Genomic DNA, 26808 nt, shown 5'->3' with positions numbered 1-26808 from the left:
GCCCTCTTCAACAGTCTGCACACTAATTGATTCCAAATATTTTTACAAGTTGATTCAGGGAAACCAAGGGCACCTTTTGCTTGAAAGCTTGAAATTAGTTGACACTTGAATAAAGGAAGCAGATCTATGTTCCTTTAGACTTTCTTCCTTTGTTTTGACATTGAAAAAGCACTGGGCTTGTGCTGCTTTTGTTACTAATTACCTAATTATTTATCAGTGTGACTAAGGACTGAAGTTAAAATAATGTAAATCATTTGAAAAAAAATTGCTGCAATCAATCAAACCCAACTCCTCAGGCCTCCTTCAAATACCACACTAATGGGCCTTTATGACAAAAAGAGAAAACATACTCTTCTGCTTGGATGGAATCGACTGGAGCCACATAATTACTGGGAATGTAACCAGTTTCTCCTGTTGTCAAGGACCGGGCCTCCCACCAGTCTCCTTCCCTGCAGAAACAGAGGTGAGGAGAAGTGAGAGCAAGACACAGCTGTAAAGGCAATGATCTGACTTTGCTAACAGCACCCAGAGCTGTGTGGTGCAAGAAGAGACAGCAACTCATCTCTTTATCACCAGCGTGCTTCTGAGGGAGCTGTTTGCATCTGCACCCAAACACCACACACAGTTCTTTATACCTGCTGTTACTGCAGCACTGATAGCAGTGCAGCCTTCCTCACCTAGCATAATGGCCTAAACAGTCCTAACAACCCAGTGAAAGCAGGTTTGGTGAGGGCTGGATTTGGACTAGAATGTGGAAAATTATCTCCATAGCAATTATTTCCATCTAAACATGAGGAAGAACTTCTTTACTTTGAGGGTGGTGGAGCCTGGGAACAGGCTGGCCAGAGAGGTGGTGGAGTCTCCATCTCTGGAGTCATTCAAAACCCAGCTGCACGTCATCCTGTGCAACCTGCTCAGCTAGGTGGTGGACTAAAGGATCTCCAGAGGTCCCTTCCAACCCCTACCATTCTGTGACTCTGTGGTTATTCTAACACAGACCCTTGAGAGAGCTTATATAAAAGCTGCTTAACTGAACACTGTCACATCCACTGCCAATTTTTAACTGCTGATGGGGATAATTAACCTGAAACCCAAAGGCATCAAAAAGCTATCTGGCAACATGGAGTTTTAGCTGGCCCTTAAGGATCACACTTCCTTCTCTAGACTCCCTCTCCTGGCCACCTAGAGGAGGTATCTGAACATAGCAAAGAATTTAGCTGCATTTTCAAATACTTAAAACCCCTCTATTCTTCTACAAGAAGTAGATATAGATGCAGGACCATCTTATGTCAGCATTTCACAGCTGTGGCATCCAATTTTGTCATGCTCTGGTGTGCACTGGGACACGGTGCAGTCCTTCAGACAACTTGCACTGCTGCAGAATGAACAAGTTTGAGGGAAGTTTATTTCCCAGCTTTTAAGAGGAAGCAGCCATCTGGGATTTGGCAATTTGCATTTCATCCTCAGCACCAAAGTTTCCAGCATTTAATTCCTACCTTTACTCAGAAGAGCTCTCCCCCCCCCCCCCCCTTTTTTTTTTTTTTTTTCCCCTCTCCTATTTCTGGACTGCTTAGAAACTTTTCCCCAGTTTCCCTCTCTGTAAAACAGAGATTTGTTCACTGAATAAAACACTGTTATCAAACGTGGCCAGACAATTCAGCCTCTTCTGTCAGCAAGCAGTTACACAAACCCACATTGCCAGGAAGGGCTGTGTCAAGGTGAGCTCTTACACTAAAGTTTGAACTCTGCTTTCTTTAACATTTTGAAAGGAGGATGAGCTCTGTGGAAAACAATGGGAAAAGAGCTTAGTCAGAAAGGAGACCTTCCCCATTCCACAGTTCCAGAGCAGTGAAGAAGAAGCAAGCAGCTTTTCTAGAGGCTGGCTGCTGACACTATTTTAACAGACCTTGTGGTAAATGGCCCTGTCTGTTTACAGCCCTAATTTTGCCAGCTGAAGCCCCCACAAGCTGCTGCAGAATGTTTCTGAGAGATTATGCCATACTGTGGCTGATAAATTGTACCATCACATTTCTCCTCCTTGCTGTACAAAGAGCCCACTAGATGGAGATATTTTATCATATCTAGGGAGGAAAAAAAGCAGTCCCTTGGATGATCACAGCGTCAAGAACAACCCCCTCTGCTTTGACAGAGAAGCTTAAACCTTTCAAAGCAGTGCCAAAAAGGAGGAGAAAAGCAGACTTATTTGACAGCTCCTAATTTTAGACACCCAGCTGAAGTAGGAGTAGTATAAGTCAATGGGGCTAGCCAGGGTGTACAGGAGTGGTGGTGGGGATGCAAGGGATGGCCAAGTGATTCTGAACCCCAAAGTCAGGCTGTGCTCTGAACCACCCCTGTGGTTGCCTCTTTCCCCCAGACTGCCCTGGGTATCATTTCTGACTTCAAATCACAGGGATAACCTCTGCACACCACTTCAGGTATTGCTGACCTGAACTCCTAATCCAAAGCATAAATCAAATCTCATTTAGCTATAAAAAATTAAATCCCTACCTCTCCAAAAATTCCAGACAAATTAGTTTTGTGCACATATAGGCATTCTGGTTGCAAGTAGCACTGTCAGACTCTTAACAAAAGGGGTTCTTTTTCTTCTCTGGTAAGACCTCACCTGCAGTTCTGCATCCAGCTCTGGAGCCCTCCACACAGGAAAGACATGGACCTGATGGAGTGGGTCCAGAGGAGGAATAAAAATGATCAGGGGGCTGGGAAAGCCTGTCATACAAGGACAGGCTGAGGGAGCTGGGATTATTCAGCCTACAGGAGAGAAGGCTCTGCAGAGACCTAATAGAGACCTTCCAGTACATAAAAGGAGTTACAGAAAGGCTAGGGAGGGACTGTTTGCAAAGGTGTGCAGTGACAAGATGAGGTGCAATGGTTTGGAGTTAGAGAAGAGCAGATGTAGATTGGATGTTAGGAACAAGTTCTGCACCACGAAGGTGGTGGAACACTGGAACAGGCTGCCCAGGGAGGTAGTTGAGGCCCCATCCCTGGAGATAGCCAAGGTCAGGCTCAACAAGGCTCTAAGCAACCTGACGTGGTGGAGGATGTCCCTGCTCACTGCAGGAGGGTTGGACTAGATGGCCTCTGGAGATCCCTTCCAACCCAGCCCATTCTGTATAATTTCTGTTACAAGAGAGGAAGCACTCTTACAGCAAAGCTGCTTTCTGAAGATTCCCAGCCTGGCTGTCAGTACCCCAGGACTGTGATGGGATCTGTGTTTATAAGGAGACAGAGATGACTGTGATAGGAACTGAGCTTCTATGACCCTACAAGAAAATCAGTGGATGCTTGTTGTGTGGGTTTGGGTTTTTTTTAATCTCTGTTTTTTTCTTTTCCTCCTCTTAGAAATCCTTCCTCCAGGCAGTAATTACCTGCATCAGAAAGCAACCACCCACACATGGGGGAATCTCTCTGCTGACTCCAGCTATGATTACTCTGCAAGTCCTGGTGAGCACCCCCTGACTTCATCAGCTGGCATGTGTCAGGAACCGATAATCTGTGGAATACCTTCTTGTTTCAAACTGTGGCACAGTTTGTGCAAGGTTAGGAGAGCAGCAGGCAACATGAACAAAAATGGGTAATAGGTTAAAAGAGGTGTTGATTTTTTTTTTTCCCTCCTAAGTGCCAATTTAGAAGTAGAGAGGTTTTTAAACTGCTGCTCCCTCTACAAGTTGTAACTGAAGCTTCTGTGCTTTCATCTACATCAAAGCTCTTCAGCCTCATGGCTTCATGAAATATTCCAGAGAATTACTTGATTTTTAATTTTTAATTCTTTTTGTTTAACTTTAATGCACATTGAGTCAACTCCAACCCTGGAGTTGTTCCATTAAAATTAACAGGAGTAGCACTAGGGATGAATTTGCCTCACTGATACATGGTGGAACAAAAAAAAAGATGAGAGCAGTATCAGAAAGCCTCTAGAAAGTGACATACTTGGCTGTTAACCCATTTTTACCTCTACATGACAGCAGTACTGCACAGAGCCTTCCATTTTATGTTCTCAGCCAAGAATTACAAGATGTTCAGATATAGGTCAGTGGCACATTAACTTGTAGATGTTATTTTGAAATGGCTAAGGGATTTTTTTTTTCCCTTTCCTATGAGTAGTTAATAAAATTACTTTTAAGCTGATGGTTCTCAGGGTGGAGGCATGGGTTTCATCCCACTGTACAACAGTGCATTCTCTGCAGAGTTTCCTACCGTGTTCTGCCTGCCTCATCTACCTTTAAAAGAAAAAGCTTTTACACTTGGAACACAATTATGGGCAACATCTCTTTTGTCAATCAGCTTTTAGCTCACTTCTGTGTAGAGATACTTGCAGCAGATTGCAGAAAGTGTTGGTATCTGCCTTGCAGAAATTCTGTGACAACTGGTGAAGCACAGAGCTGGTACCCTCACTTCTAAATGTGAGTTCTCTGTGAAACGGTAAGCAGTGAATCACAGAATTGTCAGTGCTGGAAAGGACCTCAAAGATCATCTAAGTTCCAACCCCCCTGCCATGGGCAGGGACACCTCACACTAGATCAGGTTGCTCAGAGCCACACTCAGCCTGGCTTTCAAAACCTCCAAGGATGAGGCTTCCACCACCTCCCTGGGCAACCTGTTCCAGTGTCTCACCACCCTCATGGGGAAGAACTTCTTCCTAACATCCAATCTGAATCTACCCATTTCTATTTTTGCTCCATTCCCCCAAGTCCTGTCACTACCTCACATCCTAAAAATTCCCTCCCCAGCTTTCTTGGAGCCCCTTTAAGATACTGGAAGGCCACAATAAGGTCTCCTTGGAGCCTTCTCTTCTCCAGACTGAATGGCCCCAACTCAGCTTCCATAAGAGAAGTGAATAACACAACCTAACACTTGTTTTTGAAGCAAAGCTGTGTGTGCTTGAAGGGTTTCTTTCAATAACAGAGCACTTTCCAAAAGTACACTAAACTCAAAGACAGTAAAATTCACAAAGTAAAATTCACAGAAGAGTAAAATTCATAGAAGTAAAATTCACAGAAGCACAGAATGTATCTGGTTGGAAGAGACCTCAAAGACCATCCAAATCTAACCCTAAATTCCTACTTGACTATCTAACTACTTGAGTATCTTGAATATCTAACATTTGTATTTGCTTAGTTTATAAGTAAAATCTAGTGTCCACATTACAAGTTTAAAAAGAGTAAAGCACAAATCAATCCCCACTTACGAGCTGTTCAGTATTTGAAATTTTTCTCCTTTCTGAAAACTCAAGTCATCTTCTGTCCTTGCTTCGTAGTCATAAAGTGCCACAAAAAGGGTTACACCTAAAGAAGAAGGTAGAATAGAATAGAATTAGCCAGCTTGGAAAAAGACCTCTGAGATCATTGAGTCCAACCTATCACCCAACACCATCTAATCAACCAAACCATGGCACCAAGCACCCCATCCAGTCTCTTCCTAAACACCTCCAGTGATGGTGACTCCACCACCTCCCAGGTCAGCACATTCCACTGGCCAATCTCTCTTTCTGTGAAAGAATAAGTGAGTGAGTTACACTGCATCACAAATAAAAGGATGCTCTAGAGATGAGGTGGGTAAGCCAAATTACTACTGTGGCTGCTGAGAAGCAAAATAAACTGAAGTGTCCTACTTCCTGGGCAACCATTCTAATCCCTGTGCTTTTCTGAAGCCACTGGGCATGCCACCTCCCTCACTCTGTGCAGTCATCAGTACTCTGAGTTTGGTATCCATTATACACACTGTAGGATCTCAAGTGGGCAAAGGGGATTTGGAGAGAGAGAGTTTAGATATAGCCACGCCATGTATTAACTGTTAACTGCTTCAGGTGGCTTGGACCACACTTTGCACTCCCCAGCAGAGGGATGAGGCAGTCAGTTAGCCAAAGACATCATTTCTCACCCTGGAAGTTAGGAAAGGCAGGACTGAACATCCAGTTCCACTCCTACTTCCATTCCTTGCACTATTTAATGATGTAACTTCCCAAAAGCAGCATGCTGAGACAGGTGTGCCTCTGCTAGAATTACAGTGATTGATACTCACTAACAAGACTTTGAGACTCACCTGTTCCTCCCCCAAAAGCAGCATGCTGAGACAGCTGTGCCTCTGGTAGTTATGTGATTGATACCCACTAACAAGACTTTGAGACTCACCTGTTCCTCCCCCAAAAGCAGCAAGGTGAGACAGGTGTACCTCTGGTAGAGTTATGTGATTGACACTCACTAACAAGACTTTGAGACTCACCTGTTCCTCCTCTCGTACGCAGCGTCCCTGTATGAGAGGAGGAATTGACTCCACCAAACACAGTCAGTCCTTGGCCTCCTGTGGCATGGAAGTTGTTGTAGTTTGGGATCGAAGTCACACCAAAGCTAGGATAGTGCTGCGGAGTGGGATCTGTCCCATAGCGGTAGCCTGAGCTTTGAGTTAAACTGCCATCCCTCTCGTCAGTCAGTTTGGTTGCTTCTTTATCCTTACATTGCACACAGCCCATTATCTAAAATCCTAGGAGAAGGAGGAAAAGGACAGGTGTTCCTCATTGGTGCTTACTGGATCTCTACCTATGATGACAATCAAATTAAGCTCACCTCTCAAAGGCGAAGTACATTGAAAAACACCCCACAGTGGTGTGACTATAAACAGCAAGATGCTGGGGAAAGCTCACACAAAATCCTCCTCACAGTGGTTTCCTACAAAGACATGGGGAAGGCAGGTCCTGCCTGCTCTTAGGGTAGTGGCAGTCCTCTGTCCTGCCCAGCAATGGACTGCACGGAGATAGTGTGGGATGGAATCCCTCTTGTTCACCCTTCACCACAAGAGCAAGAAAGGCAGGGAAAGGACAGCCCAAAAGCACAGCAGGAGCTATTCAAATCTCACCTCAAAACACAGAGAGAGGCACTTTAACCTTGCCAGCTACACCAGAGCTGACCTCACCTAAAGGCAACACAACATTTTGCATTGCAGGAGCTCTGCATGACAGGCAAAAAAGCAGACATGATGAGCCCACAGTTATTAGAGCCCAGGAAGGTAGGGGAGAGTTATCAGATGGCACAACTAAAACCAAAGGAAGCACCTTTTATGCAGCATTGAGCTGAAGGGTAAAACCTGCTGGGAGCAGAACATGAGTTCTGTTTTCTTACCTTGAGTTGAGAAACTATAGAAAGTCCTGGAAGAATGAACATGTCAAATGCAGAGCATCACAAAGTAGATTTTGAACAGGAGGAAACCAAGAGAGCACAGCTTGGAAAAGGCTGCTCTAAGGTTTCTAATCCTTGTACTCTCTTGTACAACACCCTCACAGGGCACTACCAGGGCCTGGGATAATCTCTCTTAATTTTAGATGCCTACCTGTCTCTGGGTGGAGGGGGACAGAGGGTGATTTGCCATAACTGAGAAGCAGCCCTGACAAGTTAGTTCTGTTGCCTAGCCTTGCTTTTCATTCCTGAGCTCTAACAACATTTTGTAATCCACGTCCTGGCATTACTGAACTCTTTCCTATTGACTCAGGCTGAACCTAGATGCAAAACTTAAGTTTCTAAAGCCAGGTATGAAGGACCCAGCGAATCAGATGCTTGTCTAGATGCATTCTTGATCTGAACTGGTATGGTGACTCTTAGATGCAACCTGGCAAGCAAACAACATCCTCTGAACACTGGGCTACAAGAAAAGCAGTGACAAGAGAAAAATCTTTAAAAATTAGACTTACTACAGACATGTTGTCCAGACTGTATAAACAGGGAGAAAATGCAGACAACAGAAAAAAAATGTAACAAACATCCTGCCCCCAGCCCCAATTGCTTTTCACATTTCAGCCCGTATCTGTCACTCAAGGTAAATAAAAACCCTACCACATGGAAGCACAGAATGTTAGGGGTTGGAAGAGACCTCGAAAGATCATCGAGTCCAAATCCCCTGCCAGAGCAGGATCACCTAAAGTGAGTCACAGGAAGGCACCCAGGCAGGTTTTGAATGTCTCCAGAGAAGGAGACTCCACAACCTCTCTGGGCAGCCTGCTCCTTTATCAAATATTCTCATTTTCCTGTAGCTGCCAGCCTGACTGTTTTCCATGCCTTCCCTACCCCAACATCAACACAGGAAATTGGTTTTGACAGACTCCTGGGAGTCAGAAAAAGCATATTCCTCTGCTGCTAATGCTTGAGAAATTGTGCAGCAGCTTCCTGCCTGCCTGTGACAGTCCAGAGTCTGGATACCTGCTTCCTACAGCTAAGCTGCCTAATTACAAAAATAAAAAAGAATAAAACCAATCCTTCTGTTGGAGGCTGTTTTCTACCATTTGAAGATACCTGCAGTTATTCTGCAGGCCTGCTCAGAAAAGCAAGCACCATTTTAATGTATTTCCCTGCACTGCATTGCCTGCAGTTAGCACAGCTCTGCTGTCTCTTGCTCTTAAGCTTAACTTCAAAGTGTTCTTTTTGCTTTTCTTTATTTCAAGACATCACTTCCACACAGCAGAGCTCCCTCACCAAGACATTTCAGTGTCTTCACACAGACACAAGGACTCCTGACTCTGCACTCGCTACCACAGGTGGCACGGCCTGGGATTCCTCAAGAAACTAAAGTGACAACAGGTTGAGGGAAAGCTGTTTGCAGCCTGGAAGCTGCAAAATGGACTGCTTTTTGCTACTGCTGTGGCTGCAATACCAGCCTCCAGCCTCTGCTCACCCTGCTAGCTGAGTTGGTGCTGGGGGTGCAGGACACCATGCTGGGGTTCAAGGTTTTCCATCCCCAGGACATTCAGTGAGCCTGCAGGGACTACAACATATGCAGAGTGCCCATCCAGCTTCGTATCAGCTGTGAAAAATTGCCTGTGGAGATCTCTAGGCTGCTTTTACCCATTTCAACAGCAAGGCAGTCAAGATCCCTCTGTCTGGAGACGTCAGAGATGAGGTTTTTCCAGCCTCTCTCAGAGCCAAGGAACCCCACAGGCAATGCCATGGAGCAACGCAGGACCACAGGGAAGATGAAGGCCTCATGGGGTGACATCTTATCATAGAACCAGTAAGGTTGGAAAAGACCTTAGAGATCATCAAGTGCAACCTGTCACCCAACACCTCCTGACTACTTAAGCCATGGCTTCAAGTGCCACATCCAATCCCCTCAGAAACACCTCTAGGGATAGCAACTCCACCACCTCCCTGGGCAGCACATCCCAATGGCCAATCTCTCTCTGTGAAGAACTTTCTCCTCACCTCCAGCCTAAACTTCCCCTGGCACAGCTTGAGACTGTGTCCTCTTGTTCTGCTGCTGGTTGCCTGGGAGAAGAGACCAACTCCCACCTGGCTACAACCTCCCTTCAGGGAGTTGCAGAGAGCAAGAAGGTCTCCCTTGAGCCTTCTCTTCTCCAGGCTAAGCAACCCCAGCTCCCTCAGCCTCTCCTCTCCGGGCTGTGCTCAAGGCCTCTCCCCAGCCTCGTTGCTCTCTCTGGACATGTTCAAGTGTCTCAATATCCCTCTTAAACTGAGGGGCCCAGAACTGGACACAGGACTCAAGGTGTGGCCTAACTAGTGCTGAGTACAGGGCACAATGACTTCCCTGCTCCTGCTGGCCACACCATTTCTGATGCAGGCCAGAATGTCATTGAGCCTTCTGAGCCACCTGGGCACACTACTGGCTCATGTTCAGCCAGCTGTCAACCAGTACCCCCAGGTCCCTGCTACCGGCACAGGCAGAGCCCAAGGAGGCTTTGGGAGGAAGAGATGAGTCTGGGAATCACTGTGTGGGCCCTGATGCACCTCTCTGAGAGCGTGGCTCTGGTACGCAGAGAGCAAAATGCAGGCAAAGAGCAGATGCTGCATGGGAGACGCCACAAGGGAAATCCCAGCTTGAGAAAAAGGGCAGAGAGAGGAACAGGGAAGAGCCATTAAAGCAAACTGGTTAAAAGATGCAAGTCCTGGAATGTTGGCTTATTCACCTCAAAACAGTTCAGTGATAGCAGGGCTCAACTATTTAAAGAAGAATCTCAGCAACCTTTTTGTCAGCCTGCAAACTGACTTCCCTGTGAAACACTCCTGCCGCCTTTTCCTCTCCCAGCTCAGTTTCTCCTCTTCTACTTTTCCCCATGTGTTTTCATGGAAAAAGGGTAAAAAGGAAAAACAGAAGAATAAAAAGAGATGGGGCAACATGAAATCTGGGAGAACAGTGTGGGGAAAGAAGTTCAGCTAGAGCAGGGGTGAAAAAATAACCAACCAACAAACCACCTCCCCGAAACACGGGGGGATTTCACGCAGCAGTTTCCAAGTGCTGACAAGACAGCCCTACACGCTTCATTTACACAGTGATGAGGAGGAAGTTAAAATGGCAAAGCAGCTGCAGAAATAAAATTGTTCATGGTATTAATTCTGGGGGGAAAAAAAACCCCAACAAAACAAAAAGTGAATGAAGCAGGAGATGGCATACATGTGTACTGGTAAGCGTCAGAAAAATAATGGGTTGAGGTTTTCTTTTTACTATGAATAATATGAATAGAAAACCAGCAAATGATGTTTCTTGATTTTGTTTTTTTTGGGGGGGGAGGTTTGTTTGGTTTTGGCTCCCTTCATTTTTTTGCTGCACACAGGGAAGGAGAATGTGATGCAAAGTGAATGACTGAGGAAAAAAGGCTTTTTCTTTCACTTGCCCTCTCCCACTTCGTCAGTGTCTAGACAATCCGTGTATAAAGGCTGCTTGATTGTAGCCTCTTGTAAAATGTGACAGAGGGTGTGACATGCAGGCATCTTTTCAAGCCCAGTGCCTGAAAGTTGTCTGTTCCTGGCTCAAAGAAACCAGCATCACAGGGAGCTGGCTAAATGTGAGAGAATACATGTGTGCATCTCCATGCTTCAAGTGATTTCAGCTAACTCAGGGGTTTCACAGACAATAAATATAACCTTCACTCAGCATTGGCCTTTGTGTCAATGAATGGATTCCAAAAAACTAATCTCCTTCAGTATCACAGAGCAGGCTTTTAATATCCTAAACTCTCATCTCCCTGCATGTCAGCATCTGGAGCTGTGGAAGGCTGGAGTTCCTCAGCCAGCTCTGAGATCACCAAACAAAATCTGGAGCTGTTTTACACTGAACTCCCCAGAGAGGAGCACACAACGTTGTTTATCCAACATGCTGCACAACTTACAGGAAAGGAGCAAGATTTTATTCCCTTCCATCAGGAGAGGCAGCATTTCTCTGATGTGTGAGTTATGGCTCTCATGCAGCATTATCATAAAGTGACAGCAGTGGTGTTAGAAGGTGTGGAACTGGCCTAATTAAAATGAACTAATGCAAGCAAATTGAATGTGTTTGTTTGAAAGCAGCGTTTTCATGGGCAAAATAAAACATGTGTTTTCATGAACACATAAAACATTTACATGGTTTTAAAGACTTCCTTAGAGACAAATGAAACTAATCATTATGTGATTTGTCTCCTTTCTTGCCCTTGTTCTATTTCTTGGACTCCAATATTCACATGGCAAGCAATCCTACATTAACCTAACCTGAGCAGTAATTTCCTCCCACATGGAAACATTATTCAACAAAGATATAAAATTAATTATGTCATTATTAATTATTTATATAGGCATAGCACCTTAATTACTTTCAGTTAAGAAACAGATGAAGGCAAAGGAGATCTTAACACTGCTTTTACTATCACAAATCACTCTCCTTCAGCTTTGCTAATGGCTCTCAATACAAAATGAAAGTCAAGGCAGAAACACTGGCCAAAGCCAGACATCCTCTCCATTCAGAAAAGCAAAAGTAGTCCTCTGTTAGCTAATGAAAGCTTAGGAAAAGCCCAGGGGCACCAGGAAAAGTCAATTGGTCATGCTTCAGTTTTCAAAGTTAAAGTTGCAATGTGGTATTTTAAAAGCAAAAGTTATTGATAAGCCATTGCTTAATCTACCTCCTGCAATTGTAAGCCATTAGGAGAAGATGGATGGGGGCAAGACTGGTGTAATTCCCTCCTTCAGAGCATCAGAAGTTTTGCCATAAGACTTTGCAACTCACAGTTGAAAGTCTGAATAAGAGCAGCTTTTCAGAACCTGCTTTTTTTGTGTGGGGGTCCTCAAAATGTTTGAGAGAGGAGTACAGGGAGATGCAGTCTATTCTGCAGCCTCCTATACATGCCATAGCTTCTATCCTCCAAGCCCTAGTGTAGAAAAGGAGGTCTCCAACCTGCTGAAAAGATGTGGAGCAGGTTCAGACCCAGCAGGGTGCATTTTCCTTCCTTTGGGTTTTCTCTGATTTCAAAGAACTTATTTGAGTGAAAGACATGAAAGAGAAAGGCTGGATGACTGGTAACTGTCAGCTGTCTTTTTCTGACCAAATCTTACAAATCTTGTCTGGAAAGCATCAGCAGGAAAGCTGAGTTAAGAAACAGTTATATTAAAAGGGAATCAGAAGAACAAAATCCTTGGCTTTTATTCAGTCTCTGTGGCGAACGTGCTTGTTAATCAAACCAAGGGTTGCAAGCAGCATGGCTATGAAAAGTATATGCTCTAAGGGACAGCTTCTTGGTGTTTTATGTTTTGCTGAAAGTGCCACAGAAGTTTCAGTCTGTGACATCAAATAAGCCAAACTGCATGAGCTATGGTAGGATTTCATATTGAAAACGCCACATTCTGAGTTACTGTGAAGATGCAGAAAGGACAGCACAGGCTTCCCAAGAAAAAGAACTATAAAAATTGTTGAGAGACTGTAGTTTTCTGTGGAATGCCTCCTGCAGGCTGGATAGGGGGAACAATCAACACTGAAATTCACCCTGAAGTTGAAGTGTCTTACTTTTTATGCCACTATTAGTAGCTCCCTGGAGAGAAACTGATGGAGAGTGTATTTTGAAACACAAGCCTAGGACACATTAACCCCCCCCTAAGTTTCATTAAAATCTTGTTCCCCCACTTTGGCCACTACAAGTCCTCAGGAAGGCATTCCAAGTTGGGCAACAAACAGGCACTTAAAACTAGTCCTATGTAGGTCAGTAATTCTCATGCTGCCTGCTTGCTGACCTCTCTTTGACTTCCATCTATGCTGATGGGGGCATTTTGGATTTCCAGAATTAATTCTGTGTCAGTTTAAAGCTAACACACATTAAACATGAAACAAAGCAGCAATGCTCATTGCATTATTTTTATCTATTAACTCTGGGACTTTTTAGAGGTCTGCCTTTATTTCAGCTTGACCAGTGATTCCACAGTTTTTAGGAATCAGAAAGCAGGGCAGAAAGATACAACAAACACTTTCAAATACTTCAAACTCTTGGGTGTTACTCATTATTTCCTCAGGCTTGTGAGTTACTATGTATATACACACATACACAACATCATTTTTATACTACTGACCTGATCTAGAAAGAACAGAATTTTACTGCCATGTGATAGATCTGGTTCAGCCTTGAAAGAGACTGGGGATTTGTGCAGAGTGCCTGCAAATCTACATGTGCACCACACCTGTCATACTGCATTAAAACATATAAATCAGAGAAGCAGCAGTAGCTGTCCTGTGACTATTAAAGATATGCAGAAAAATCTCACATGCACCACGTGGATTTGTGAACAAAAGGTCAGAAACACCAGGGCCAAACTTCAAGTCAAGTATGATCAATGGCTGCATTGAAACAGTGCTTTCAGGAGGAAAACAGCAGTGAAAAATGCCTGAGCTGCATTTGAGTCTTTGAAGAGAGTCCTATAACATTTCACTCTTGGATTCTGCTTTAGTGGGCTGAGCAGAGAAATCTCAGCAGTTTAACTGCCTGTTTGTCTGCAGCAGCCAAAAATCAGGACACTGCCCAGTGTCAATGGACATCCGTGGCTGGAGGAGTAGTCCTGGATGAGCTCCTGCTGCCATACCGTGCTGGCTCAAAGCAAATGTCTTTTACAGTGCTGGAGTGATCTCAGTATTATTTCTTGTCAGCATAAAGTTGCTTTGGAAGTCTTCTACAGTGGTGGCAGAAGGGATTCAGGAAAAGGAGCAGCTCCTGCTGCCATGAGAAGAGCAGACCCTGCATGAAGCTTTGAAGTGCCATGTTCTGCCCTGCTGTTCCTCCCCATTTACTGAATGACTGAGGAAGCAGCCCTGGAATGACAGCTTCTTGACACTAAAGATCATGCTGAAGTTGTGACATGTCTGCAAAGCACAGCACTGTGATCACCTTCCACCTCTTTTCACTTTGGGACTGGAATTAAAAGTTAGTTATGAAAGATGAAGATTTTATCTTCCTGCCAGCCTTGGAGGGCAGCACCAGAGAAGAGAAGGTGCATGCTGAAAGACTGCACTGGACTACAACCAGACCCTTGACTTCAGCTTTCCATGGGGCAGGGTGGGTGGCCACTGAATGCCAGAACAAGATAGCAATGAATGTCCTGATAAGCAGATCCATCATCCTGCTGGTGGTGTATGGTCCCTCTCCAGCAAGAGATTTATTACAACCTAGACAATCTATTTTTTAATCTATAAATCCATACAATCTATTTATTACAAAATAGAGAGGGAAAATGAAATCAATCTCCCAGCCAGGCAGGAGGGACAATAACTGTGTCCACCTGCAGTGGTGGTCTGAGGGACAGTTGTGGTGGGGACTGGCCAGTAGCTGGCTGGAAGGGAAGTCACCTGTATTAGCACAATGGGCCTGATTGAGTAGCCATAATCAAGAGCCCCCCAATGCAACTGATGCAAAGAAAGGAGACAAGGCCTCCATACTGCCTATAAAACGACACATTGCCACCCTTTTAGGTTTCTGCAGCTTCTCTGCCAGCTCAGCCTGTGAATGGCATTCAAAACCCAGTGAATTCTTTTCCACCCTCTGTGATACAGCCCTTTCAGCAAAATCAAACCAGAACAAAACCTAAGCAGCGATTAAAGCAGAGTCTCACCCTGCAGTCTCTTACAGTAACAATAACTGAGTTGTCTCCTACTGTCTCAGGGCTTTTATGACTTGGGAAAAAAAAAAGATGCCCTAGAAAAACACAGCACAGGAAGATCAGTTCTGAGGAGTTCTTTTGCCACATCATCCAACTTCACTTGTAATCTGAAAGAAAGGAGCTTACATGTAGCTAACTTGAGAAGGAGGGTCTGCAGGATTCACACTCATCAACCAAAGAGCAAGTCAGACTCAAAACTGCACTTAGGCTTTCTTTCTGCCTGCTTAAAACGAGGGAAAGAAAGCTTTGAAATGAACAGCTAAAGGTAGCAGCCAAAGGCAGTCATTCTGCCCCTGTACTCAGCACTGGTTAGGCCACATCTTGAGTCCTGTTGTCCAGTTCTGGGCCCCTCAGTTTAGGAAAGATGTTGAGATGCTGGAAGGTGTCCAGAGAAGGGCAACAAAGCTGGGGAGGGGTTTGGAGCACAGCCCTGTGAGGAGAGGCTGAGTAATCTGGGGTTGCTTAGCCTGGAGAAGAGGAGGCTCAGGGGAGAGCTTATTGCTCTCTACAACGACCTGAAGGGAGGTTGTAGCCAGGTATGGGTTGGTCTCTTCTCCCAGGCAACCTGTGACAGAACAAGAGGACACAGTCTCAAGCTGTGCCAGGGACGGTTTAGGCTGGATGTTAGGAAGAAGTTCTTCACAGAAAGAGAGATTGGCCATTGGAATGTGCTGCCCAGGGAGGTAGTGGAGTCACCATCATTGGAGGTGTTTAGGAGGAGACTGGATGGGGTGCTTGGTGCCATGGTTTAGTTGATGAGATGGTGTTGGTGATAGGTTGGACTCGATGATCTCAAAGGTCTTTTCCAACCTGGTTAATTCTATTCTATTCTACACAGAGTAAACACACTGCTTACTCTACAGTTAAACCCTCCAAAGGATGGGTCTGGTTCTGAGTAACACAGGAGAATGCCATGTGAATACAGCAGTGAGATTTCAAGCTCCACTCCTCTTTCATCAGGCTGCTTGCGGTGACTATTCAGGAGCTCAGAGAAGGGGGGGGGATGGTCTGCACAAGCGTTTGGAGCTAATGTGCCTAAATGTTAAAGTGCCTTTTAAGTAGACAAATTAGAAAACCTGTATCAAGAGCACCACTGCTGCAAATGCCAGAACGGCTTTACCTTGAAAAGAGAAGTGAAACAGTGTCTCCACTGATTTCCCCTTTCTTTTCCCCACCCTTAAGAGAACAGAAAGATGATTGCAGGTTGATTCGCACTGTTCTGATTCCCCCCCCGCCCCTTTTCCCTTTCAATTCTTATTTTTAGAATCTCCCCAGGATTAATGGATGTTCATCTGATCCACAGCATGGGAGCAGCACAGAGCTGAATGTAAAATGGGGAATCAGGATGGGCAAGGGGGAAAGGGAGCAGTACAAGTTCAGCCTGTTTGGTTCTTTGCAATAGCTATGAGGCACAAAAATTGCCTCCAAACCCCCCTCATCGCTCCCTCTCCAGCCCTCTCTGCATGTGCACAAACAGAACCAACCTCCTCTCTGCCTTGTCTGATTTCTGTTTGGTGACTGAAGAACTCAAGAGGATGTGACAGCAAGGAAATGGGAGCAAGCTGACTCTCAAATCAGGAGATGATTTACTTTGAGGCCATTCCTGAAGCCGTTCCCTCCTGAAGGGGCTCTGCTTTCACCTAGGTTGCTACTGCTAATACTTCAGAAGTGTTATTTAAATTCCCTATTTGTCCAGTTACACTGGGGAAAAGAGCACACTCTGTACTAAACAGAAGCAAATGTTTGCCTGTGGCCAGCACACAGAGAAATCCCCAATCTTCTCACCATCACTTTAGACAAGGTGGCAGACACATTGAGTTGAAGGCCAGTGAGCAACCTGAGTGCTGATGGTACTGACTACATCAGTAACAGGAAGATGTGAACATTCTGCCTACATTTACACACAAAAAACCACTGCTAGTGAGACCTGTTCTCTCAAACCCTGCTGTTGCCACTGTGGTTTCAGTGTGTGGCAGCTTTGCTTAAGTGTCTGGATGGGGTTAAGTTTCTTCTGAGCAGCCCAAAACCTGCTGTGCTCTAGATCTGTGATCTTTGTTCCTCCCTTTGCCTCTGCAGTGAGGAGGCTGGAATGGGTGAGAGGTTTGGAGAGGACACAGCTGTGACAGCTGTCTACAAGATACACTGCATCTATGTGGGCTGCACCAAAAGAAATGTGGCCAACATATTGAGAGAGGTGGCTCTACCACTCTGCTTTGCTCCGGTGAGACCTCTCCCTGAGTACTTGTCCAATTCTAGGGCCCTCAAGAGAAGGATATGGACCTGATGGAGAGGATCCAGAGGAAGGCCACAAAAATGATCAGAGGGCTGGAGCACCTCTCCCATGAAGACAGGCTGAGAGAGTTGGGGCCGTTCAGTGCATGGCAGATCTGTTTTTAAGCTTTATGTCCACATCTGAGAGGGAGTGGAAGAGACAATTTGATTGTTCACAGCACAATGACCACAACGGGAAGAGCTTGTGGGATGCAACTAACCACACACAGAGCTAAACCCCATAGTGGTCACACCCTCCCATGCCACATGCTGCAGGACCTGCTGTCTTGTCCCTGCCCCACCAGGGACAGTAATGGGCAGAAGCTGCAGTGCTGACACAAGCACAGCTGACTGCTGGTTCTATGATGGAGCTACACCTGAACTGCTTTTGAGTCAACTGTGGTTCAGCAGAGGAGCCAGACAGTCCCTGCTCTAGACCTTGCCTCTGTAGGGAGAAATGCTCACAAACCAGAAAGTTTCTGGTTGTTTAGACAGAAAGGGAATAGCAAATAGCTAATTTTGTCTGTGGCCAAATCCAGACTAGTAAAAATTTATGCAATACATGCACATGCCCTCTTCATATACACACAAATTAAAATCACAGTGCCTGCTTTCTGAGAGGCAGTTTCACAAAACTATGGCAAATGGAAGTCAAACCAGGCTGAAGACAGAACACACAGAAAGTTGCTGACATCTGCAAAAGCATTCAGACCTTCCCTATATGCCTACAGTGTTACAACCAAGAAAAGAAGTCTGGGCTAGATAAAAATAACACACAATGGAAAAAAAAAACACCCACAACCCAAAATAAACAGCTGGTAAACCCACCAGGGAAGTGAAAAACCCCAACATATAGAATCTTACACACAAACCAATCACATGAAAAGGGAGAGGAAAAGATAATGAGTAAGAAAAGTTAAAAATAAATGAATATATATATATAAAGGAAGCAAGAAGATATGAGGAAAAATTAAGGCAGAATCAGATATATAACTTCCTATTTTTCTCATCTGAGTATGAAAGGCAAATCCTGAAGAATAAAAGCAGGAGAATCATTCACAACAATACAACAGTGGCAGAAGTTATCCAATACATATTTCTGATCAGCACCCAGGTAAAAGGCTGATGATCTGTTTATGATGATGATGAATTAACTTCCCATCACAGCAGCCCCTGGAGAGGGGATGTTAAGCAGCAGACAGAGGATTGTGAGTGCTGCAGATTAGCTGCTAGGAATAAACTTGTCTCAGAAGGTTCTAGAGCCTCAAAGCTGCTCCTGCTGCACCTAAAGCAGCTCTAATTCCCTGGGGAAGGACCAGAGGTAGGAGGAAGGCTCATGCTGGGCCACTGTTTAAGAAGGGTAAAAAGTAATTACAGGGCAGTTGGCTGAGTTTGTAGCACTTTGCATAGGTTAGACTAATCAACATAGGACTCAATAAAATCTTCAAACAAAAAAGCTCTATAATTAAAGTCACTTAACCTGGCTTTAAGGAAAACAGATCCTGTCAGGCTAATCTTACAAAAAATTCCAAGTTCACTTGAGGAAGGCAGCATTGTTGACAGCTTTACAAGTCTTAAGTAATTTGACTTGCTCTGTAGCACCTCTTTATGAAGAAACTGAACACTTTGAAGCTTGTATGGAGTGTCTCCATCTGTACATGAAGGCCAGGACTTGACAGGTGGGGAGCACCCTGTGAGGCCAGGCAACAATCTCCAAGCTGACTTTAAAGTGAAGTCACTTCTGAGCCCACAATTACATTAAATGTATTAAAAAGCTGATAAATGAAGGAGGCCAAAATGCAACTGTAAATGGGAAACTGTTCATTAGCCAACAGATGGTTTCCTGTTGGGTTCCCACAGCTATTGGTGATCATCCCTTTACTATTTAATAGCCTTATCAGTAACCTGGATTAATGTTATTGTGGCTAGACATGAGACTAGTGACAGCAAAACCTAAACAATGAAAGGACAAGCCTGGCACAGAGCAGCCATGCTCTGCAGAAAGATGGGAGAAACCAGCTGAGGTGTTAGAATAAAGAACACAGGCTGTACTTACAGGATGAGAGGGAGAGAGAGGACTCTATCCTCCAAAGTAGAGACTGAATATGAGACCAGGGCTCCTGGGAGGCAGTCAGCTCGACATGAATTCCCCACAGAAGGCTGTGGCCAAAAGGGCTAACGTGAGCCTCAGCTGTACAAACAAATGAAAATCAAGAGATGAGTAGGTAGGTTACAGTGACACTGTACTTGGCTCTCCTTCCTATGCTCTGTGTATAATGCAGCAGGTTCTGCTGCTCCATTCTTCAAATAAAGTGTTGGAAAAATTGGGAAAGCGTTCAGAGGGCAGAAATTAAAGAGCTGAGAACACTGGCCAGCAAAGGCTTTGTATACACAGAAAGCTTAAAGGGAATTCTCTTATTCACAGCACAGGAGAATTCATACGGGGAGTGGATTTGCTGAGAGCAAGCTTGAATCTAGCAAGGGCGGAAAATGCATTGGAATCAGAAGCTAATCCAATCCAGACTGTGAACAGGTGATTTTGGGTTGGTTTGCTTTTCCAGAAGCGATCTGTTATGGGCAGTTAACCAGCAATTAACCCTCTAGTACCCCAGGTTGTGAAGCACTGCCCATCTCTGCAAAGCTGTGAAAACCACCACCCTGGATTTAAGGGCACACAAGCATGCAGCTCAGCCTATAAGGCATGAAGCAGGAACTCCTGGCTCCACACAAAACCTCAGTGTGCAAGTTCCTCACACTGAGATGCCAAGGAACCAACTTCTAGGAAACTAATGGGGTTTATACCAGCTCTGCCACTGAGGCAGTGCCTGTGACTCCTTGCCTCAGCAACTCACTTATCTGCTGCCTGCTCCTGCAACCACGTCCCAGGGATTTACCTGGGATCTCATCTCAGGATCCCCCAGCCACAGATGGTGTTCTTGGAGAGTTAGGCTGAGGGAAGGAGTCCTCCATACCTCTCCCAACTTTACCCTTTGAGATGAATTGATGGACTAGCTAACTTCTGCAGGAAAACAAGCTAGGGGTGAGTGGACATGAGAACCAATTCCACAAGCACCTCCCAGATCACTCAGCGTATCTGCGTGTCTTCTCCTTCCTTTTTACCCTGCTGAGTGCTGCCAAGTAAGATTTTAGCTATGTGTCCCAAAGATGGAGTCTAGCAGGTGGGCTCCTAGGTACCATGCACTCAGCAGGGGTCCATGGCTACTGAAATAGCTTTAAAATAGTAAGAAATAAGTCAGCTGTGAGGGTTGTCCTTTGATTCCAGACACATAGAGAAGGAATTTAAATGAGAAAATGTGAGACTAATCCCATCTGGGTCTGTAAGTCACCCAGACCAGACACAGAAATGGTATGGAATCTAATGCAATGAACCCCAGAAGTGTCACTTTCACAAATCTCAAGAGGCATCATTGACCTGAGGCTGGCTGCAGTTTCTGCCCCAATTCCAGTTTAATGTATTCCTGTCTGACCCCCAAGCGACAGCGCTGCTGGAGAACACACTAAGAAACAAACGCAGGCAATTGCTTTGACATAATCCTCTTGGACGCAGGCAGAGCGAATGTGCTGATGTCAACAGAGACCAGAGAAGAGTTTTACCCAATCTCCTTTCTTCACTGAGGAAAACAATGAGAGAAAACAAAGCATAACCCAAAGCCCAGCTAAAGACATGCCTATTGCTCCAGCAGCAAAACTGAGAGATGCTCTCTAAGAAATGAGAGAGCCAAGACAACTGCTGCTAAAGAACCATTTGGATGTACACACAGCATTTTATTTATAGCTTGAATTTAGAGGACTTCTGCAGATAATTGATTCTATGCACGCAACACGCAGCACTAAACATCTGCCCATAAAGAGTATTCATCTAAAACCACAGGCACAGCATAATTCAGTCCCTTATGGCCACACAGTACATACAGAGGAGTTCCAAGACAACCTGCATCAGTGTTGCAATGTTGAGGAAATATGGGCTCCAAGACCACCAGGCATCAGGAATTATCTAACACTCTGGCCCCTGGATCGTGTGGTGTCCTGCTGCTTGAATAAACATGCAAGAAGAAAACATTGGAATCGCTGCTCTAGACAGTCAGGGGACAAAGGCTGATCAAAATTACAACTGAGGGTCCTAAAGAACTCCTTGGCTTTCTCATGCTGTCATGCTTGCTTTGAAAGGCATTTTTTCAAGATGATAGAATAGAACAGACCAGGTTGGAAGAGACTTTCAAGATCATCGCGTCCAACCTATCATCCAACACCACCTAATCAACTAAACCATGCAACCAAGCCTACCAAGACCCTATCAAGTCTCCTCCTAAACACCTCCAATGATGGTGACTCCACCACCTCCCCAGGCAGCCCATTCCAATAGGCAATCTCTCTGTGTAGAATATCTTCTAATACTAGGAACTGAAATGAAACTTTACCACCTACACCGACTCCTGTAAGGTCTTTGACATGGTCCCCTACAACATCCTTCTCTAGTGGAGGATGTCCCTGTCCAGGGTGGGAGTGTTTGACTGGATGACCTTTAAAGGTCCTTCCAGTCCAATCTGTTCTCTGGATGATGATTCTCTTATTAAATTGGATTCCCACCTCTGTGGCTGCTCTCAGGATAAGAGGGTGGTGCAGTCAGTGTAGCTGGAACTTAATAGGGTGATCAGTTGGTCTTGACAATCTTGGAGGTCTCTTCCAACCTGGTTGATTCTGTGATTAACAGTGCTGGAAGACAGCTTGTGGGTTACTCATATTACTGTAGACAGAGAGAAACAAAGCACCTGCCCTCTAGGATTCACAGAATCACCAAGGCTGGAAGAGACCTCAAAGAGCATCAAGTTCAACCTGTCACCGCAGACTTCATGACTAAACCATGGCATCAAGTGCCACATCCAATCCCCTCTTGAACACCTCCAGGGATGGGGACTCCACCACCTCCCTGGGCAGCACATTCCAATGGCTAACAACTCTCTCTGTGAAGAACTTTCTCCTCACCTCCAGCCTAAACTTCCCCTGGCACAGCTTGAGACTGTGTCCTCTTGTTCGGCTGCTGGTTGCCTGGGAGAAGAGACCAACCCCCTCCTGGCTACAACCACGCTTCAGGTAGTTGTAGACAGCAATAAGGTCTCCCCTGAGCCTCCTCTTCTCCAGGCTAAGCAACCCCAGCTCCCTCAGCCTCTCCTCACAGGGCTATGCTCGAGGCCTCTCCCCAGCCTCATTGCCCTTCTCTGGACACATTCAAGAGTCTCAATGTTGATTAAGGCACATGAAAAAGAAAGGACAATACACCACCTGATTTTGCCTAAATGCATAGATGATACAAGACTAAAAGCAAGAACCAAATGCAGCCAGCTCTCTTCACTGCCATTTGTCTGAGAAGAGCAAGTTTATTACTTCTCCCATGCTGCAGAGCCGCAGTTGTTATGACAATCACAGCACTTATGTAGTTCACGCTCAGTATCTTTTCAGAGCATGAGACATTCAATCATCTGCCAGCTACAAACACTTCCCTCTAAACATGCTCATCTGACTCCAGCTTTCAGTGGCAGCAGGTTATCACTTGTTTGGCTACTGTGGGCCGTTACAACGATTTTTTTTGGCAACAGGAAGCGTGTGCTCCGTACGCAAGAGCACTACACTTACAAGAAATAATGCAGGAAAGTGAGCTAATTTCTATGCTGCTTCCTTCCTTCTGCAGTGTGCTGCATTGAGATGTTTGTTCCAATACACAGACACTAGTTCAAGGCCAAGATTTTATTTACCCTGATCCCACAAAACACAGCCGAGCTGCAATTCAGACACCTCAAGCTGTTGTACTGCATTCGCATTCATGGAGGTGAAATTTCTCTTTCCCAGTCTTGTCCACGACTGGATAGCTGCCTGACAGCACCAGACTTTTAAAGCTCCCGTGAATTAGGAGCACTTCCCCAAGACACAGACAGTACATCAAGCAGGAAGCATCAATTCTGAAGGGTCTTTGTTGTGGCCCTGAACCTCAGACTGTAAGAAAAAGGCCATTGTGCTGCTTTTAGGGAAAGAACACAACCTCACAAAGCGCTGCACCCATCCATGGACATCACCCTGCTACCTCTGCTGGACAAAGAAACGTGGCTGAGTGCTACGCTTCACTCCCCTGCTTCAGCAAAACCAGACTTTAATTTAGGAAGTCTGAGGCAGCCCTTTAAGAGCCAACTTTCAAGCACTCTCTTATACTCATCCTATTTATTACTGTGACTGAAGATACATGTAGGTAATAAATTATAAATGGCCACATGCAACTGCCTCTGCCTGTGAGCTAAAAGCTGGCAGGGGACTCTGCACTGCTCCAGGGCCAAATCTGCACCAGGCAGGCTGCTGAGTTTGGGGAGTGTTGAGCACCAGTGGATTTGCAAGCTGACCAGTCAGTGCCGACTGCTCACTGCTGAGGTTCTTGGGAAGGGACATCCAGATGGGTCAGGCAAGGCCAGTACTCTGAGCTGGTTGGCATAGCTGTGGAAATAACCCAGACTTCATTTGTTCTATGCCTTCCGTGCTGTTCCAGCACTACAAACCGATAAACCATCAAAACTCTTCCCCAGCCTTATCCTGCATTTTTGGTGAGATGACAGGACTAACTCTCTTTCATCTTTATGTCTTAGAGGGGTAGGGGAGTTAAAAATATAAAGCTTGCTTTGTTTTGTTTCTGGTGTCAGCAGCATGCAAGGCAACACTGACTCGGAAATGCAGAAGGTTTCCCTAAGGCTGGGCTGGAGCTTCTGCTTTTTGTTTGCATTGAGGCATTTAACCATCTTCAGTGAAGATTTTCTTGAGTGTGAAAAATGAAGCTACATGTTTGCTTCTGCATATTATCTCTCTTTTTTTTCCTTCTTCCCCCTCCCCCCCTTCCCCCCCCCCCCCCCCCCCCCCCCCCCCCCCCCCCCCCCCCCCCCCCCGAGCAGTTTCTCAGATGCCAGGAGCACAAATGTAAGCAAAAGAAAACAGTCCCCATCTCTGTCAGCTTCCCAGCACTATATTTTGTTTTCTTGCAAGTTCAGCACTGCTTTAAATGGCAGCACCCTGGAGTCCCCCTGCCCCCAACAAGTGATACATATTAGTACATCTGTTTTCTCTGTAAAGTCTTTCTGCATTCTTTGCAGGGCACAGGAAGGATGTGGGCTCCTTTTCACATTCAAATGAGGCAAATTAGCCTCTGCCTGGTTTCTACAGTATAATGCTTATTTTACATTGAAGCGTGAGAACAGAGGAGGAAATCAAACCCAACAAGCTAGGTGGGTTACAGGTTTCATTTTGGTGAAGCCCCTCTCAGCTTTCTTTTGCAGACAGCTTTCCCCAGCGTGTGATTTCAGGATGGGGTTCAGAAGTTTAGGAGTGTAAAAACAAGCAAATAGTTTGCACAAAGAAATTGCAGCCACAGATAAATAAAACATGAGAAAAGGCTGCAAATACCAACCTGAATCAGCAGGGCTCAAGCAATCCCAGAGGATTCCCGGAGTGAGTGGCTGGCGACAGTGGGAAATGCTGTGCTGGGCCTTATACTTGCAAACAAGGATCAGGAGGTGTGCAGGTCAGGGGCAGCATGGGCTGTACTGACCAGGGGACAGTGGATGGTCTTTTTTCCTAATTCACAACCCCACAAAGAACAGACTTTGGTCTCTTCAAGATGTCTGCTTAGAAGCATCCTGTGGGATACAGCCCTGGAGAAAACAAAGGGTCCAGGACAGCTGATTGATTTTCAAGGATCACCTTCTGCGAGCTCCAGAACAATCCATCTCAATTTGCAGGGAGTCAGCTCAGGCAGCAGGAGGCCCACAAAGAGCACCTGACTAAACTCAAACACGAAATGGAAATGCACGTGAGATGGAAGCATGGTCAGATAGGTTTAGAAAAGCCAAAGCCCACCTGGAGCTGAATCCAGGGAGGGCTGTCAAAAGCAGTAAGAAGGAAGGGCTGCTTTCCACAGGTCCTGCAAAAGGGTTCTGCTGCTGAATGGGACATCAGTGGTCTACCCCACAAGCTGATACTAGGGCAAATACTGTTTAACATCTTCATTAGTTGTAATGGTATAGATCTGTATGATGGCACAGAATAAATTCTCAGATGGTTTGAGAAGACTGGTTGACATCCCAGATGGTTGTGCTGCCGTTCACAGGTACTTTGAAGGGCTGCTGAAAGGAGCCAAGAGAAGCCTCATAAAGCTTGACAATGGGAAAAGCAAAGTTGTGCACCTGGGGAGGAATAGCCCCATGCTGAGGTTTGCCAGCTAGAAAGCTAGGTGTTCCTGAGGACACCAAGTTGGACATGAGCCAGCAATACTCCCTTATGGCAAAGATGGCCATCAGCATCCTGGCCTGCATTAGAAACAGCACTCCCAGCAGGTCGAGGAAGGTGATCCTTTCCCTTTACTCAGCACTGGTAAGGCACACCTGGAGTGCTGGATTTGTTTGGGGGACTCCTGAAAATATGAGGCTCTCCAGTACAGAAGAGACATGGCCATATTCAAGTGGATCCAGCAAAAGGCCACAAAGACGGTTCAGAGTCTGGAGCATCCCTCCCATGAGTAAAGGCTGAGAGAGATGAGACTCTTTAGCCTGGAGAAGAGAAAGCTCAGGAGGATCTTATTAATATGGATAAATACCTCAAGGGAGCCAGTAAAGGAGACGAGCCAAGACCTCCCAGTGGTGCCCCATGACAGACAATGGGCATAAATGAAAACACAGCAAATGCTTTTTAAACATAACAACCCTCCCTTTTTACTGTGAGGGTGTTGAACACTGGCACAGGTTGCCCAGAAAGGCTAAGGAGTCTCCACTGCTGGAGATAACAGGGCTGGACAGGGCTTTGAGACACCAACTCCAAGTCAACTCTGCTTTGAGCAGAGGGTTGGAGTAGATGATCTCCAGAGACCCTTTGTAATCCCAGCAATTTGTGATTCTGCCAGCTCATATGCAGACCTGCTGCCCTTATTAAAATCCTCCTCTGGCTGCTTTTGGAAACTGGAGACAAAGGCAGCAGTTCAGGTATGTAATCAAAGCAGGGCAGGGAAATGGCATGGTTCAAATTCCTGCTTCTTTTAGTAAAGCTAAGAGACAGAAGAAAACCTGAACAACTGCTTGGTAAACTGTGGTTTACCACAGGCAGTTAGCACTAGGTGGAAATTCAACAGAGAGCCGTTATGCTACAGCAAGCTCTGGTACACTTTGTGCATGCTCTGTGTGAGGTAACAAGCTCCATAGACAGGCAGCTGCTCTGGAGTACTTGGGTGCTCTAATCGTGCATTGATGGCAACCTCCCAGGACAAACAAGCAAGCCCTTAATACTGCTGACAGTCATGTGCTAGGTTTGACAGGTTTTACTGAGAGACCTGGAGGAAGTTTTGGCACACCTCCTAATGCATGGAAGTGCTTTATCCAGCTCGGTTGCATCCTCATCCACGGTTTTGAGAAGCTCCAGTCTTACAGCAACCAAGGGGCTGTGTCCTTGGCCAGGAGATCTCCAAGGCCCATGGATGAATTCCCCCTTCTGCTCACACACCATCCTTCAAGACTAGTTGTTTTTTTTCTTGTTTTTCCTCCTGGTCTGACCTGAGTCACTGTACAATGACCTCCTGTCCCAGCCTGCATGAGCA

At 45.5% G+C, this 26808-nt stretch overlaps 1 protein-coding gene across 5 annotated transcripts in view; it reads right to left on the bottom strand.

Annotated features, from left to right (window-relative positions):
* The window catches only part of FYN (FYN proto-oncogene, Src family tyrosine kinase), a 126466-nt gene that overhangs the window by 26643 nt on the left and 73015 nt on the right, over positions 1–26808 (bottom strand). For 4 of the 5 annotated variants that reach the window (XM_054173961.1, XM_054173964.1, XM_054173965.1 and 1 more), the window contains 4 exons: positions 19231–19365; positions 6241–6498; positions 5207–5303; positions 351–449 (listed from right to left, as the gene is read on the bottom strand). In XM_054173961.1, coding sequence (XP_054029936.1) covers positions 351–449; positions 5207–5303; positions 6241–6487 — 443 coding nt within the window. In that variant the 5' untranslated portion in view covers positions 6488–6498; positions 19231–19365. The remainder of the gene's footprint in view (positions 1–350; positions 450–5206; positions 5304–6240; positions 6499–19230; positions 19366–26808) is intronic. The other variant, XM_054173963.1, reaches the window with a different exon arrangement.

The sequence above is a fragment of the Dryobates pubescens genome, chromosome 28 (genome assembly GCF_014839835.1).
Source record: "Dryobates pubescens isolate bDryPub1 chromosome 28, bDryPub1.pri, whole genome shotgun sequence".
Taxonomy (NCBI): Eukaryota; Metazoa; Chordata; class Aves; order Piciformes; family Picidae; genus Dryobates; species Dryobates pubescens.
Note: the sequence above shows the minus strand (reverse complement) of the source record. Positions and strands in the feature narration are given on the sequence as shown.